General features: G+C 37.2%; 1 protein-coding gene across 7 annotated transcripts in view; it reads left to right on the top strand.

The window, feature by feature from the left end:
* RapGAP1 (Rap GTPase activating protein 1) overlaps positions 1 to 17653 on the top strand; it is a 264659-nt gene that overhangs the window by 208275 nt on the left and 38731 nt on the right. Inside the window, exon 1 of one of the 7 annotated variants that reach the window (XM_065361102.1) lies at positions 1129 to 1760. The exons of the other annotated variants lie outside the window; for them this stretch is intronic. Within the exon in view, the coding sequence (XP_065217174.1) occupies positions 1644 to 1760 (117 nt within the window). The 5' untranslated portion in view covers positions 1129 to 1643. Of the gene's footprint in view, positions 1 to 1128; positions 1761 to 17653 lie in introns of those variants that run through there. 7 annotated transcript variants of the gene reach the window in all.

Raw genomic sequence — 17653 nt, 5'->3', positions numbered from 1 at the left:
TATTGGAAAAGAACTTACATTTTTTCGTAAATTTTTTTCGAAAAGTGGAACTTTATTCGGAGTTTTGTTGGGTAAAACGATGCTTTATTGTGATTCTTGGCAATTTCTGACAAAAATTAGAACTTTTGGACAACTTTTTTTAAAAAATTAAGGCTTTTTGGAATTTTTTTGCCAAAATGTAGCAATATTTCGTAAAAAAACGAGACTGTTTTGCAACATTGACAAATGGTGAGATGTTTTGTTACATTCGCTTAGACAATCTTAGCAAAAGGCAGGGTTATCCCTTCGTTTCCCCTCACGACGCGACGACGTATCCAAGTTCAAACTCAACTCTGAATTACATGTTCATCTCACCCACTGGGTTGGAAAACTTGAGACAGGAATCTGAGACCAGACAATCCATCGCCATCATCTTGTTGCAACGGTCATTCTCACGAATCTTTTCACTGTGACTTACTGCAAGTACTTACATAATAAGTTAATGACAACCGGTTGGGGAACGAGGGTGACTTGAATGCAAATTCATCGACGAGTATACGACTTCTGTGCTACGTATGCAATGCATTATGAACTCTGCAACTGAAACGTGTACTAGTTGACGTTGTAAATGAAGCCTAGAGGGATTAACCTAGAACTTGATTAAGTAGCTATAGTTTGAATTGGCTGACTGGTCCATGAAAACAATAAGCAATAGTATATACCTAGACCTACCCAGAAGTCTGTACCTTGTCTGCGAAACGAATTAACGCAAAAACGATACCTATATAGGTATAGAGGTAAAGGTAACCTAATGTGTGCACGACGACGACGACGACGACGCAATTAAGCTCAAAACAGTACTCGGGTATTTGTGTTGTTAATTTCGTATTCTCATTATCCCATTATCCCATTTTCGTATCCATATCCATTTCCAACGAGTAGATTATGTCTTCGACTTGTACCTATATAGGTAGGCAGTGTATATCGGTACGTTCTAAGTACTCTGTATAGGTCTTACAACAAGAAAATCGTAAAAACGTGGGGATGAGACAGCTGGTTTTTTTAATGCATCGTGGTAGGAGCGGCGGCGAAGAGAGCGGTGAACTGGAGCTCGCGAGCTCGCCATGTGGTAGAATGCAAGCCGAAGCCGTCCTTCACTTAGGTTAGCGTTAGCGGTTGGCGCTCGTTGAGTTGTTGCAAGTAAGAGTGACTCCGTGTGCGGCATCGTGTCCGGGTGTTCGGTGTTCAATTCGAGAATTCGACTTCGAGTGTACGAGTACGATACGTTTACGTGTGCGTCTTTTCGCCATCGTCGTCGTCTTCAAATATTGTGCTTAAGTTTAGCTTCTGATAGTTGTACTTTTACGTGTATTTGCTCTCGAAAAAAAAAAATCGTATCGATCTCACAATACGTACATATAAGAAGTGAACTCGGGTGAAGTGACAAGTGACAAGTGCCCAATTTCTTGGTCGGTTTTGATTCGAAATTCGAATGCCTACGGGTGTAAATCCTTCATGGATTTTGTTCGGTTCGCTTTGGCTGCCGTGTTCGTATCGTGGTAGTTTGCATCGTCGTCCTGGCGAAAACACATTCCAAGTGCTCGGAAGCTGGTGACTCGCCGTCTCCTTCGGCTTCGACTTCCACGTCCAATTGGGTTAATTCCATGATGGGTGTTCTACGCTGGAGAGAACGTTCGTCAAGGCATAGTGACATCTTGCCCAGTCGACAGTCCTTGTCGTCTTCTTCCTCAGATTGTGTCAATGTCAACGTCAATGTACAGGTACATCCCACCATAAATTGTCTAATGCACACATTTTCGAATACCCTCCCTCCCCCTCACACCTTACATGTATGTTACCATCAAAATACAAGAGCACGTGAGCACCTTCAAAACGAGATCTTGATACGAGAAATGTACTCGAAACGTACTTTTTTTCAAAATAAACAATGCAAGTTTCTCTTGCATTTGTTATCACTCGTGAGGATGATGAAAATATTCCACCACCGAGGCACTGAATGCCTACACGACAGAAGGAACTCGAAATTGATTCATAAAGCTAACGATTTATCTATGTACCTTTGGATACAGGAAGCCACTTTTTCACTATATTGATTGTGGTAAACCACGATGAAGCTGACAAAACCTTCAACTAGTCAGTTCTCAATACGTTATTTTGTTTTTTTGTGGTTCAAAATACCAGCTGATGTATTAATGATGCATCGATGCCTCTAAAGAATTGGAAAAACTAAGGGTAAGGGCACCAATTATGGACCAGCGCCTGTTCTCATTGGTAATTAGCGCAATCTCTCAGGAAAAAATGTATTCTGATGTATTTTTCATCAAAAAAACGAATGAGACAAAAATTACAACTGTAAAGTCAAAACTCGCTGAGAAATTTACAAAAAACTGTTTTGAGAGTCCTAGTGATGGCAACGATCGATAGTTTTCACTATCGATAGTGTTTTCGAGTGAAAATTTCAATAGTTTTTACTATCGATAGTTTTTTCGGTAGTAACAAAAACTATTGATACTATCGATAGTTTTTTCGATAGTTTTCAATTTTCATTAAAAACTGATAATGGATGTGATTCCACGAGTTTGGAGGTTCATTATTACGTTTTTTATCTGAAAAAATCAAGGGACATCATTTTGAGAGAGAAAAAAAGAAACAATACTTTTTTTATTGAAAAAATGAACAATAGCGATCCTTTTTTACAAAAATTTGGTTAAAAATTCAATAAAACATTGGATTTTCGATAGTTCGATAGCATCCAAAAACTATCGATAGTTTTTTCAATACTTTTAAAAAGAACTATCGGTCAAACTATCGATAGTTAAAAAAAACTATCGATACTATTGAAAAACTATCGATAGTTTGCCATCACTATTTGAGACACTGAAAAATTTTTTCAGTGTGTTTTTTAACTTTTATTAAAATATATATGTAGTGTAATTTTCTAAATGGCATTGATGTTTATAATATCAAAAAAGGATGTAGTTTCTGCTGGAGTGATCAGTTTTTGCTAAAAATGAGGGTATGTACAGAAATTTTTGGTGCAAAGTTTTTTTTTATGGGGTGCGCTAATATGGACCACCTGTGATATTGAATTTTTTACTCATTTTTTACAGCCGCTGAAAAGGGGAATGCTTGAAATACTTTTTTTTGTTCATTTCTACTAATGAAAAATATGATGTTTTGAAATGTAAAAATATGTTTATTTTGAAATTATTCTTAAGGTGGTCCATATTAGGAGTCCAAAATTTTGAACTGTCATTTTGACACTCGTCATTCAACAATTTGAAAAAAATATTCAAAATTAATCTGAACTGCTTAGAATAAGTTTTTTTGTTCATTTCTACAAATAAATATGACCTTTTAAAAGATGTGAAAGTATGTTTATTTTGAAATTTTATAGGTGGTCCATATTAGGCGTCCAAAATTTTGAACTGTCATTTTGACACTCATCACTCAACAATAAAAAAAAACATACTTAAAGTTGACCTTCACCCCTGAAGTTTTGTACAGTGTTGGTGGAAGGATGGAACTTCATTTTAAGCCTTTGTGGAGGTTTCTACCTACTATAGTTTTCAAGTGGAAATCCTCCAAAAAAAAGTGGTCCATATTTGGTGCCTCCACCCTTACACAGAGTCCTCCTTGGATCACAGAAACTACCCTTCCTTTGTGCATTTCATGTCACATCGATTGTTCCATTCATAGGTACAGGTACTTAAAACTGCACAAAACATAAAAATTCCACCCTGTGTACCTCCTACCTTACCCCCTCATGCTGTTTTGTATTCGTGATGACTGCGACAATATCTCTCGATGTCACGTGCAAAAATTAATTCGGTTAGAGTAGATAGACGCGGATATGTACTTATTTTACATCGTTACGTCAAAACTTTCTTCTTGGCTACCTGTATTCTTTTTGATTACGATTCGAAAAAAGTAGCCCAATTGACAAATATTGGCTAAATGAATTTCCGGCGAAGCGACTCCGACTATGCTCATTTGTCGCATCGTCATCAAAATATAGGTACCAACTTTAATGTGGTCATAATCGCGTAGATTTTCGAGGAATTAGAATAATTATCGCGGTTTCGATGCGCGAATTTAAAACACAAACGGAAACGTACTCGTAGCTGAAAATTATTAGTTTTTGTCCGACAACGACATCGGACATTGGTTATTTTTAAAATGATGAAAAAATTACTCGCGAACACACACGCTGTCGTCGTATTTACAAAATGGGTTCTGTATCTCTTCTAGAACATACAAATGGGGATCTAAGCACACGTAAAAATGATGTAGATATTACAACACGCATGCATCAACATGTCGCTCTACCAGCATCACTCGTTGGCACCCTAACGTCTGAAACTCTGAATTATTATTCGCGAAAACATTTCCGAAATTTAGGAATTTGGCAATGCGATGTTTTCGCTTATACTACGATTTCTCATTCTACGAAGTACGAACGTGGTATTTTTCCTTTTTTAAATAGTAAAATGCGCGAATACCGATGCCAAGATTCTTATTTTCTCTCGTTTGTTTCGTCGTCATAACGCGAGAAGAATTTCAAAATTTTCGACACTCGAAAAGGAGAGTGAACAATATTGATGGGAATTTTGACTGATTTTTTTCGACATTTTGAAGACGAAATGATCATTTATTAATGTGAGAGGCACAGGCACAGTTCACATCCCACATGCTCCTTAATATTTATGCATCATGCAATAGCCCATCAAAAAACAAACCATTCACCTGTACACTAAGCTAGGTACTCTTCCAATCGAAATTTCGTGCTCACCTGAAACAAAAAACAAAATCATCGATTGCAAATCTCGAAGTATGGATACTAAATAATTAACTAGGATCATTTCATGAACTTCGAATATGATTTAAAATGTAATCTCGATGCAATTTCATTACTTTTTGTTTACGTATACGATAACCCATTATAACATGTACACCACACATGTAATGTATAAGTACATACAAGTAGGTGCATTTCAACGACGATTCCCATGTCGAAATTTACAAAACACATATTGCAATCGACACGGCTGGCATTCCGTTGTTTTCCATTTAATTTTCTCTCGCTGTTGTTAGTGGTATTAAGAGCATTTCGAGTTTGAATAAAAATCATGTTTGTGTCTGAGAGATTTGTATCAAAAAATTGAGTTTAAATTAAAAATCAGCACTTTTAAAAATCTAACAAACTGTAAATCATGCAAATTTTTCATTTTTCAAAAAAATTTGAAGTTTATTTTGGGGATTGAAAAATGATTAAAAAATTCGAAATCAGCACCTCCAAGAACCAAAAAATCACAGGTCGGGCGAATTTTTTAATTTTTTGAAATAAGGAGGTCTATATTGTGAGGTCAAAGGGGACCAGTTTCGAAAAAGTAAGTCGAAATTCGAAATTAACTTCATAAAAACCATTACAAAAGATATGCTACATGATTTTGATCTGATTTTCAAATTTAAACGAATTTGAGGTTGAGGTGGGAACATTTTCAAGTTACCAAGATCCTAAAATGAAGCATATATTCAGATCTAAGTAAGTATATATTCAACAGGGTGTCCACTAATTTAGATAGATGCTTTTCACTGGTTTTTTCCAATTTTCCAAACTACATATAAGAACCAAGCAAAGTAATGAAAAGATGAAATAAAATTAGATACCTGGAGGTTTACAACAAACTGAATAACCTTTCAAAGCAGAAAAATGTAATTCTTGGGGGAAGGGGGAAAAGGAGGGAGGGAAGGAGAGGGGTCAGAATTAATCTAACATGTAAGTGTAAATTTTGTAAGGTCAAAAAACATTTCAAAATTAGGTATGAAAAGTGAAAAATTTCAAAATAAGTATGATTTTAAAAATGAATATAAAAAAAAGGACTTTGGTTGCAATTTTTGGAAAAAAAGTAGAATTACTTGACAATTTTGGTATACTTAAAAGCTGAACTTTTCTGCCTTTTTGACTTGACAAAAATAATGACTTTTTGCTCATTTTGGAAAAGAAATGATAATTTTTGGAAATTTTGGCTTAAAATAATTTTTAGCTATCTTGCAAAAAATGAACTAAACTTCGGAAATTCTGAAAAAAAAAAAAAAAAAAAGTAGGATTTATGTACCTACTTTTTACAATATTTCCAAAAATTAGAAGTACATAATTGAAAATTTAGCAAAACACACAACTCACTTGGTAATTTTGACAAAGAAACTGTGCTTCATTGGTATTCTAATTTTGGAAAAAAACAGGGCATTTTTTGATAATTTCGGCCAAAAATAAAAACTTTTTTCGCCAATTTCCCAGAAATCAACATTTTTGACAGTTTTATCAAAAACAAACATTTTTGATCATTATGAGGTACTTAGAAATAATAGTTTTTAACAGTTTTCGCTTAAATTTTTTTTTGTCATCTCGTAATATTATGAAACATAAAACTGTTTTTTCAAAAACCTTTTTTTTTTTAGCTTTTTTGACAATTTTGCCAAAACATCAGGACTTTTTGGCAAAACACTGAGCTTTCCTGGCAATTTTTGCAAAAAAAACCAATCCTTTATTGGTAATGTTGGCAAAAAAGAGAACTTAATTTTGGCGAAAAAATGGATTTTTGTAGACGATTTCGTTGGAAATCGTGACCTTGGGACAATTTTGGCAAAACAAGAACTTCTTGGCTATTTCGTCAGAAAAATTGTAATTTTTGGCAGTTTTAACGCATCATCATCATTGAACTTTGACCCGGTGAGCTGTTCAGCCTGTCTGAGAAAATTTAGAAGAATTGCTCGCTGATGTATCATCAAGTCTTTTCTTCGGTCTTCCTCTGCTCCTCCTGCCAGTTGGAGTGTACTCTTTGACTTTTCGAGGGGACCGTTCATCAGGCATTCTGTCAACGTGTTTTCTCCATTTCTTTCTGTAATCTTTCACTCGTCTCATGATTGGCTCTGCTCCTAGCTCCTTCAGGATGTCTTCGTTCCTTTTCCCATCTCGTCTAGTATATACTGCTGTGGCTCGCATGAATCTCATTTCCGCTGCGGTTACTCTGCTTTTTATATCCTTTCTCATTGTCCATGTTTCACTTCCATATAGCAGCATTGGTCTTGCCAGCGTATAGTAGATCCTTATTCGAGTTTCGGCTCTGACTTTTCTTGGAGGTATGGCTCGGTTTATAGCTCCGCTTACTCTCAGGAATTTACTGATCTTAAGTTGTGCGTCAACTTCTCCTTCATATGACAGCTCACATCCGAGATATTTAAAGCTTTCAACTTGTTCCATGGCATGGCAGTCCATTTACAACGATTTTACTGCATATTGGCTCTTTCCTCTCGAAGGTCATCACCTCTGTTTTTGATGACGAGATTCTCGTTCTGTATATTCTCATCTCTTCTCTATCAGCAGCTTTGTTGCATATACTCCATCTATGCATGATCTTCCCTTTCGAAATCCATTTTGGCATTCCAATATTATTGGCACCTCATGGCTCTTGATTCTTCTCGCTAGCATCTTTGCAAGTATTTTGTAAGCAGCATTTAGTATGCTAATTCCATGGTAGTTTCCTGGGTCAATCAGCCTTTTCCCATTCTTGTTTACTGTGATTTCTCTGTGTCTTCCTACCACTTTGTCGTTTTCACTTGACCCTGTTCTTGCATTGAGGTCTCCTATTACAAAAATGCTGTGTATTGGGTTCATCTTGTCAATGGTCTTTTGGAGCTGTTCGTAGAACTCGTCACTTTCCTCCTCTTTGCCTTCCTGTGGAGCATATACGCCAATCACTGAAATATCTTGGTTCCCAAATTTCAGATTTATCTCGATTTGTCTTTCACTCCATATTCTATATGCCTGGATGTTGTCCTTGAGTCTGTTCCGGGTATAAATCATACTTAATCCCTGCTCTGGCATAGCAATAAGAAAATGTTTAGAAATCTCACAGAAAAATGAAAAACTTTGAAAATTTGGAAAAAATAAGCATTTTTTGCCAGTTTTGACGAAAAGTTATATCTTTTTTCCGGCAATTTTCAATTATTGCAAAACACAGGACTTTTTTTCAATTTTTGCAAAAAACGTGGATTTATTAGTAATTTAGTCAAAAACGGGACTTTTTTAAAGGCAGTTTCGGGAAAAAATATGACTTTCATGACAATTTGGACCGAAATTGGAATCGATTTACGAAGATTTTACTCATAAAATTCTCCGATTTTGGAATGAATATATCGAACAATTCTCTGGCATTCTCTGTACTTTTCCACAATTTCTACAGAATGGATACCCTGAATTCAAAGCGATCAAGCAGATTTATCAATTGCTCATGAATGATGACATCCAAGGCGTGAGTAAGTTCTCTGAAAATCGATGAAAAAACTCTGCTATACCACTGAAGTTTAATACACAATCTTCACGATAAAGCGAGCCCGAGCATGTTGCACTGCATATGGCAAATTGTTTGTATACAGAATAGCTACAAATATAGTAGTACATACAACGCGGTAGAGCAAACAGTGCTGACACTGACTACCAACGCTGATGTTCAGATATGTAGACACAATGTGTAATATTCACATTTAACCCGATTTCCATCCTGCGTTCGAAAAAAAAGGGAGCATTAAACCATTCTAGAGTGCAGGTTCAGCTGTAAGAGTGAGATTACACGAATGTGTTCAACAACCCCTTCATATAAAGATGTCTGTACCGAGAAATTAACAGGTTGTGATCCTCGTTCTTTCTTTCTACATCCAAAATACAGTTCGCTGTGAACGTTTAATATCAAAATTGTATAGCCCTGGCTATGAATATGTATAACTGTGTTTGTAGGTTATTTCTAATAATATCGCAGTTTAATTTACGATAGTATTCTTCATTATTTTTTTTTGCTCGTGCCTGTATATGCAAATATAAAATACAAATACGACGAACGTCTACTCGAGTAGTTGCGTACCGGCCATTAAATTCGTACGTGTTTTTTCACTTAATTATGGGTAAACGAATGAAAAAAAAAATTCGCCACATTCGATTGTCTTCATCCACGACGACGACGACGATGGTAAAAGTAGACACACTTAGAGGTCTATAAGTGCCTACCTACCAACATAGGGCACTCATGCGGTAGATATAATAATTGAAAAATCACACGACTATACGTCGAGTAGGTATGTGCACTGAGCAGTATGTAAAGGTAGAGGTAGAGGTACTCGTACGATGGAAATACGACGCGAAACGGCGCTCCGAATCGTTCTCAGCCTTGTCACGATTACGAAACCCATTACCCATTAGCATTAGCAAATCGTGAAAAAGCAATATAAAGCTCGAAGGCAAAATATTTTCACTAACGAAAATCTCGACGGCTATAAATTTGATTTCGATCAAAAAGTGAATAAAACAATAAAACCAGAATGTCACAATGTCGAATCATTTCGCCCGACGACGCTGCTGTACGTAGTACGTACAAACTATCTGCTATAAAATAACCTCTGCAATGTTCACCGCCTAAACCATTGTACGAGTTTTGCACTATAATACCCATAGATAACAGCTTTTTACTATATACACAATATACATCGTGCTTCTGTCTGTTTCAATCTCCATCCCGTGTCTTGCCTCATATAATGGGCTCACGAAAAGGTGTTTCAAAATTCTCTACATACAACAACAACATTCGTAGGTACAGAAACAGATAATGTGGCACATGTATACTCTATGCATAGTTTTTTTTGGGTAAAATCTTCTCACGCCGCCATCGCCATTCATATCATATGTATATAAGCTTTACTTCACCATGCAGAGATAACTGCGTAATAGCCCATTAGATATCTCAAATTCTACGTGTAGTTTTCTATTAATATGCACGTGTGTATCTTCTTCAAAGCGACCATCACATCTATTGCGTTTCACGGATCTAAATTACAAATACTCGTACACTTTCATCGCAATTGAACCGAATATCAATGCAACTGCAATGCAAACGATTACTGATGCTAATGCACCGCGAACTGACAAATAAAAGTACACAGAGGAAACAGATGGCCCTCTACTCTAACACATAATATCGTTTCGCAGATACCATAGAGAGAGTATACGATACACTTATCTGTTTACTATAAAGATATTTTCTAGCGCCTCGAATCGTCTGTCTCCATTTTCTGTCGACATCGACCTGCTATCTATACATATTTTCATTCCTAATTAGTCATTACTCGTCGCGAGTATGTATTATAAGGGATGGCATTACTCCATACTTATATTCGTGCGATTTGCATTGATTGAAATTAATTTTTTTTTGTCGCTTGGCAACCTATACAACTAACGTAGGTAAGCTGACTTTAACAAAAAGCTTGTTTGTTGCCAGATAAACTTCAATAGGGTGGTATATGATTACTGGTTACACAGCTATATACTCGATCAAATCAGCGCAGCCGATGAAATAACACCTGAAAGCTATCACGTCGACCAAACCACCCTGGCCCCCTCGTTCGGGTTCTTTCAACACAAAAAAAAAACAACTCATTAAAGCAAAGGTGCTTCAAATTTTGGTTGGAAGAGAATTGATTATACGTGTGTACGCATAATTAGAATTTATACGTCGCACACCGCGTGGAATAAAAACGAATAAGCGAGCGACTTCTTTTATACGTTGTAAAGTTCATCGTGATTCATTAAACGTGTTGAATTCGATCGCGAAAGTTGAGTTTTTTTCGAATTCGTAAGACGAACTTTGGCGAACAAATCTCCTCGATAACTGGGCACATTTTAGGAGAATTTCTTCTTAGTTCGCGAACGACGACACGAAAAAGTCAGTGTTTCCATCACCTATGACGTTTTGAGAATCTTCAGTCGTTTTCCTCGTTCTTCTGCGAATATATAACTTTAGCTTCGGGGATATTTTAGCACCTCAGTCAAACTGTCGACGACTTCCGATCCAAACGTAAGTCTGCATAATTCTCATTCTGATTTTCTTCTTCATAAATCACGTTAAATTTTCACTAGTGGGTTGAAAAAGTCAAATTTTGTCACGTCTGCGCCGATAAATTGGATTTAGTGGTGCTTCATCAGTCGTTCTCCAATGATTTGTCGATTTCAAACGAATCGTTCGCGAACGAATTGAGTCCAGATTTTGATAATAGGATCAGAACTATCAAGTATCAAGTAGTGTCGTCGTATATCATCAAAATTTAATTTTGATTATTCGCCGATTCACTCGTTCGTGAACGATTTTTCCCATCTGAGCAAATCGTTCGCGAACGAATTCTTCACGATTTCAATTCATAAATTGAAAAATGTTGTGTTTCTTTCTATCGTCTAATATCGGTTTTTATTTTTCACTGATTCATTCGTTCGTGAACGATTTTTCCCGTCTGAGCAAATCGTTCGCGAACGAATTGAGTCCAGTTTTAGATGACAGGATCAAAACGTCAAGTTTCAATTCGAATCATCTAAATTCAATTTTGATTATTCGCCGATTCACTCGTACGTGAACGATTTTTCTTGTCTGAGCAAATCGTTCGCGAAGACGCGAACGAATTATTCACAATTTCAATTCACAGTTTAAAGAATTTATAATGTTTCGTTTTGTTTCATCTTGTATTATCTGATTTGATTTCCAAGAGATTCAGACAGTCCCGAACGATTTGTCGATTCTGAGCGAATCGTTCGCGAACGAATTGAGTTCAGTTTCAGATGATGGGATCAAAACTGCCAAGTTTCAATTCGAATCATTCAAATATAATTTTGATTTTTCACTGATTCATTCGTTCGTGAACGATTTTCTCCGTCCGAGCAAGTCGTTCGCGAACGAATCATTCACGATTTCAATTCCTAAATTGTGGAATGTTTCGTTTGGTTTTATAGTGTAATTTCTCGTTTCATTTACAAAAGATTCAGACGTTCTCGAACGATTTGTCGATTATGAACGAATCATTCGCGAACGAATTAAGTCTAGTTTCAGATGATAGGACCAAAACTGGCAAGTTTCAATTCGAATCATCTAAATTGAATTTTGATTTTTCACTGATTCACTCGTTCGTGAACGATATTTCTCCCGTCTGAGCAAGTCGTTCGCGAACGAATCATTCACAATTTCAATTCATAAATTGAAGAATGTTTCATTTTGTTTCATAGTGTAATATCTTATTTCATTTACGAAAGATTCAGACGTTCTCGAACGATTGGTCAATTCTGAACGAATCGTTCGCGAACGGATTGAGTCCAGTTGCAGATGGTAGGATAGAAACTGTCAAGTTTCATCGAATGATCCTTTAATTTTGACTTTTCACTGATTCATTCGTTCGCGAACGATTTTTCCCATCTGAGCAAATCGTTCGCGAACGAATCGCTCACAAGTTGACAAATTTAACGAAGCTTCAAATCATTTTGTCATGAACATTATTTAATTTGATTTCGAAGTGATCCATCGTTTCTGAGCGAATCGTTCGCGAACAATTTTTTCAATATTCCATCAATTCATGTCATTTTTTGACAATTTTGAAATAAATTTCTGCATTTTATCAATTTTTTCTCCGTTTTAAACCGGTTTCATGATAATTTTACCGATTTTAAAATACCGAAGTATGATTGCTGGAGATTGAAGCAACTTTAACCAACTGTACTAGCTTTTAAATGATTTCAAGACCTGACCTTCTCCTAAACTCGATGTATCATATTACGAGAATATATAGCTGCCTCTAACAGCCAAAACAGAGAGTGAAAATCGGGAAAACCGATTTCTTCGCGACGAGAAGGGGATATCTAGATAGGAGTATAAGATTCCGGTACCAAAGCCAACGGTATCTATACGTACTCTAGACACATGTATTGTATATGTATGATACATCCAGGTAATTACATGTGTTAACATCTCATTACTCTCAACACCGATTGTGAGTGAGGCTGATTCCTACCATATACTCGTACGATGTTTACTCTCGTCGAAACGCAGATAATTCATTGTTTGCGCACGAATTAACCGTCAAAAAACCGGTTCCGCTAATTAGAAAATACGCGCGGATTTAAAGCGCGTACGAGAAGATACCGCTCATGTATCATACCATAACCGCGAAGCGTACATAATAAAATTTGATGCTCCATCCATGAAGATGTATACGATTTACCTTTCGTACACATACATACACGTATCGTATACACACATAAACATAAATTCAACACGTCTACGTATATTATTAGACTCGAATTTGATACCAGCCGCGAGGCCAACGCTACACAAGTACTCGTAAGTCGTACCTGATGTACTAAGATGAAATATGAAAATCTATCACGAAATTTAAAATGAAAACAATACTTTAGCTACATCGCGATCGCGCGATTATGAAAACAACCTGTTTAGTCTCGAAGTATCTGGATATCAATTAATAAACGATAGATACCAATTACCTACTACATATATGAGTAACTACTCGAGCTATATACTTGGATTTTACCATCTACCGCCCCCATAACAGACCGATGGACAAGTTGCCCAGCCAATTTTGCATGATAGCTGTAAATTATCTCGCACGTTTACGAAGCAAAATACTTGTATCATAGTACCCACAGTAGATAGGATAGAGTATTTCAAAGTATACAGATACATACACTCGTGTGTATTCGTATTGTTCGCGTATCGATATCGTATGAGCAGGTATTTAGGTACATTGATTTGCATTTGTAATTACATCGCGACGCCACGTCGCTTCGCTTCACCCTTCTTACCCCACTGTATTATGTGTGTGTATTTGGTTTGCTATAGGCTGATATCACTATTCATTCGTATCATCATTCTGTAGGTACTGGCGATATACATATTCAGTCATTAATACCACATATGCTCGTACATACTATAATACGAGGTATTCAGCTACCTCTATGGCACTAGTCTGTACACTAGGTACCTACCTAGTTTCCTATACCAGCACAAGAGGCAGGCTACTATCCGAATTACTATGGGGAGCATGTGTATAAGTACGCGTTATGTAATTAAGTCTAAAATAGACGTTAAATCCGATTATCGTTTCACCAAAACCATTTTTCTCATCGAGAAAAGACCGAATTAATCCCTCGCGAACGTTTTATTTGGCTTCGACAGCTCTGTTCGTTTTATACTCGTATGTATGCATACACAATACAATACACGTATCACGTACCTTACCTATGCTATGTAGATGAGCAGCGTATTAAGCCGACTCTCATAATTTACACGCAGGTACAGCTAATTTACTAACAAAAACGACGAGTTTCAAGGTATCCGCATTTAGGATTTTGTATTTCAATGAAAAAGAGCACAAACATTTTTGTACTGGGAGAGGAGGAGAAATTCAAAATCAAAGCTAAACCAAACTTGAATTTATAAACTTTCCAATGATTATCCGGAAAACTTCAAAAGTCACGAAATTTCATCATAAATACTCGTAACTTGCCTCAAAGTTGAGTTTTTTTTTGAAAGCTTAATTTCCAAAAGCTTGCAAAATTTTGAAACTGGATTTGATAAATTGAACTTTTTTTTGATTTTTTTTCAACTTTTAGGAGCTACCGACAGTACTTTTTTTGCAGATGGAGAAAAATAAAAATACGGGATTATTTTCTCACCCGAGGTAACATCATCGGGGGGGGGGGAGGTGGAAAATTCCAACTTTGCAAAATAAGGTGCACATTTTTTTGGGGTTTTCTCGTATCCGGTCGACATGCCTAAATTAACATGAATCATGAAAAACTCAATCTAAATCTTAATCTAAATCTAAATACCCTTTTCCTGCCAGTGCTCAAGGAATCTAACTGCTTCATCATCAAGTGTCCCATTCAATTTTTCTGGATTGACTTTCCCTATTGATTCACACACAAATAAGTGTTTGTCAGTCTGAACATCGCCGCATTCACACAGATCATCATCAGCCAACTGCCATCTATGAAGATTGTACTTAGATCGTGTGACTCAGCTCCTCAATCTGTTTAGTGTTTTCCACAGTTCATATTTCAAATATTCTCCACTTGATAGGGCTTCCTGCCTACTTCTTCCCTTAACACCTGCATTCCATATGCGACATCTATCTGTGCTAGGGGTATCTTTTAGTTCTTCAACTGTTTTCATAAAACTGTGTCTAGATCTGAGGTGGGTTTCTGCCAGTTCTTCATATCCATACATAGGATGCAGCGGATTTTTTAGCATCTTTGTCTTCTCTACCATGGATGCAACTTCACATCTGACTGCTGGTGGAGCAATTCCACTCAACTGCTATAGGTTATTCAATGGTGTTGGGTGTAAGCACCCTGTCACCAATCTACATGCTTCGTTTAAGGGTATATCAACTTTACTTGCATTTGCTGAATGACTCCAAACAGGGCAGGCATACTCCCCCACTGAATAGCACAGTGCCAGTGCAAATGCTCTCATAACTTTGGGCTTAGCTCTCCAACTGCTGCCTGCTAGTTTGCAAATTATACATTTGTTCTGGCTGCAACTTTCATTTTAGTTGCCTCACAGTGCCTTTTGTAGGTCAAGGTCCTATCTAGGGTTACACCCAGGTATTTGGGGTTATCTGCTTGTTTCAGATCTGTTCCACCCCATCAAAAATTCAATTGTCGCTTTGCTTCACGATATCTGAGATGAAAAGAGCATGTCTCTGTCTTTGTTGGATTTGGTTTGAGGTGGTTATCTTTATAGTATGTGTCTAGTTCTTGTATAGCCTGGTTTAGTGTGTCCTCCACCTCCCCAAATGTATCATGTTGGGCAGTTAGTGCAAGATCATCTGCATACAGAAAGTGGTTAGTATCTAGTCCAATTGGTTGGTCATTGGTGTAAATGTTGAAGAGAATTGGTGACAAAACACTGCCCTGGGGCAATCCATTCTTTTGCTGCCTGCAGGTGCTGTTTTTGCCATTGAGTGTCACATAGAATCTTCTGTCTTTCATCAACATAGTGACTATCTGTGTAAATTTAAAATCCTTTGAAGTTGGTACACCTTATACTGGAGTAGTCGGTGGCAAACTGTGTCAAAAGCTGCTGTGAGGTCGACAAACACTACTCCAGTGCATGATTTTCCTGGTCTAAATCCAGCCTGCTGTTTGATCAGCCCCTCGTCTATACAATCAGCCATGCGATTCAAAATTACTCTTTTCCAAAATCTTGTATAGGTGATACAGTAGGGAGATGGGGCTGTAACTCTTTGGGTCATTTGCATCGTTGCCTGGTTTCTGTAATGCAATAACATGAGCCTGTCTCCATAGTCTTGCCATTCTCGAAGTTTTTATACAGGCATAGAACACTTTCTGGATCCAATTTATTGCCTTTAGTCTGAAGTGTTTGATCTGTTCAGTATACATGTTATCTACACCAGCAGCCTTCCTATTTTTGGACAATTTGATTGCAGACTTCACTTCTTTGTTAGTAATTGGTGTGGCAAAGTTATTCACTTCCACATCCATGCATCTTTTCACTTTTGTTCAGCTACTTTTGTTGTCAGTCTTTCCATTCAGGAGTAGTTGATGGCCTACTTGGTTACCTGTAACCTGAGTGAAATTGCTTTGTTGGGTTTTGCCTCCGTCAAGTCTCTTCAACAGTTGCCAGGCTCTTCGGCTATCTTTGCAGAAATCCAGGTTTTCTACTAATTCCTGCCATTTTTTCTGTCTAGATTCTGCTATATCACTCGCTAATTGATTTCCTAGTTCAATGGTTTCCTCACTGAAGGGATTTTCATCGAATTTTTTAACATACTCCTTATATTGTGTCATGAGGTGCAGCTCCATTCCAGAGATATACTCCTTTCTTGCTCCCCTTGGAATATGATCTTTTGAGGCTTTCTTAACAATTTCATTGAAGAGTTCATAATTTTTTGGTATTGGCAGTAGGTCATCTACCTTTTCTTCAATTGCCTGTTTAAAAGATTCCCAATTAGTCTTTTTGAAATTGAATCTTGGAGATGGGTTTTCACATTTAATTGGACTGATGACCGCCTTAATTTCGCATATAATTGGCCTGTGTTGGGTTTGGGGAATTGGATCTGCTACTCATTTGTGACATAGACTTGAGATTCACTCGGAAACAAAAATGTTATCTGGGTTATATCCGCGTTTCCATCTTCCAATATTGAAGGATGCCAGTAGTTTTGCATCAAAGACCAAGCTCAGCTGATAAGTTCACGAATGGTCGAAAATTGAGTGCAAAATCGACCCAAAAATGGTTTAAAATCACGAAAATTATTCAGCAGGGCCATCGCAATTTCATCATCTATTGCAGCCAAATCTCTTGCACGCCCTTTTCTGCCCTTCCGTGCATCCATTCTGTTAGCTGTAATCGTCCCAATCGCTGAAAAAAATTACGCTCGCGACATCGAACGTGTATTTATTTATTGTCACAGCTCGTGGTATGCACGAATGTGTTCGTAGGTACTTGTGTATACCCAAATAACACGTACCCAGACATACACAAATGCAGGCAGGTAGGCATAGCCTGATCAAGCATGATCGGATCGGGTCGGGCAGCAATACACTTCGCCGCACCATACCTTAGGCATCAACTACCGTCTTATAGCATCACCAAGCACCAACCACCAATCGTGCGTCGATTGCGTTGTTTACTTTTCGGCGAAGATACACGTATTGTAGTATAAATCATTGGAAATATGGTGAAACTTTCGTCATCGTCGTCATCATCGCGTGTACCTCGAATAAGAATACGAATAGTTCGTG

This window comes from Planococcus citri, chromosome 4 (genome assembly GCF_950023065.1).
Source record: "Planococcus citri chromosome 4, ihPlaCitr1.1, whole genome shotgun sequence".
Classification (NCBI taxonomy): domain Eukaryota; kingdom Metazoa; phylum Arthropoda; class Insecta; order Hemiptera; family Pseudococcidae; genus Planococcus; species Planococcus citri.
This window is presented reverse-complemented; position numbering and strand designations above follow the sequence as displayed.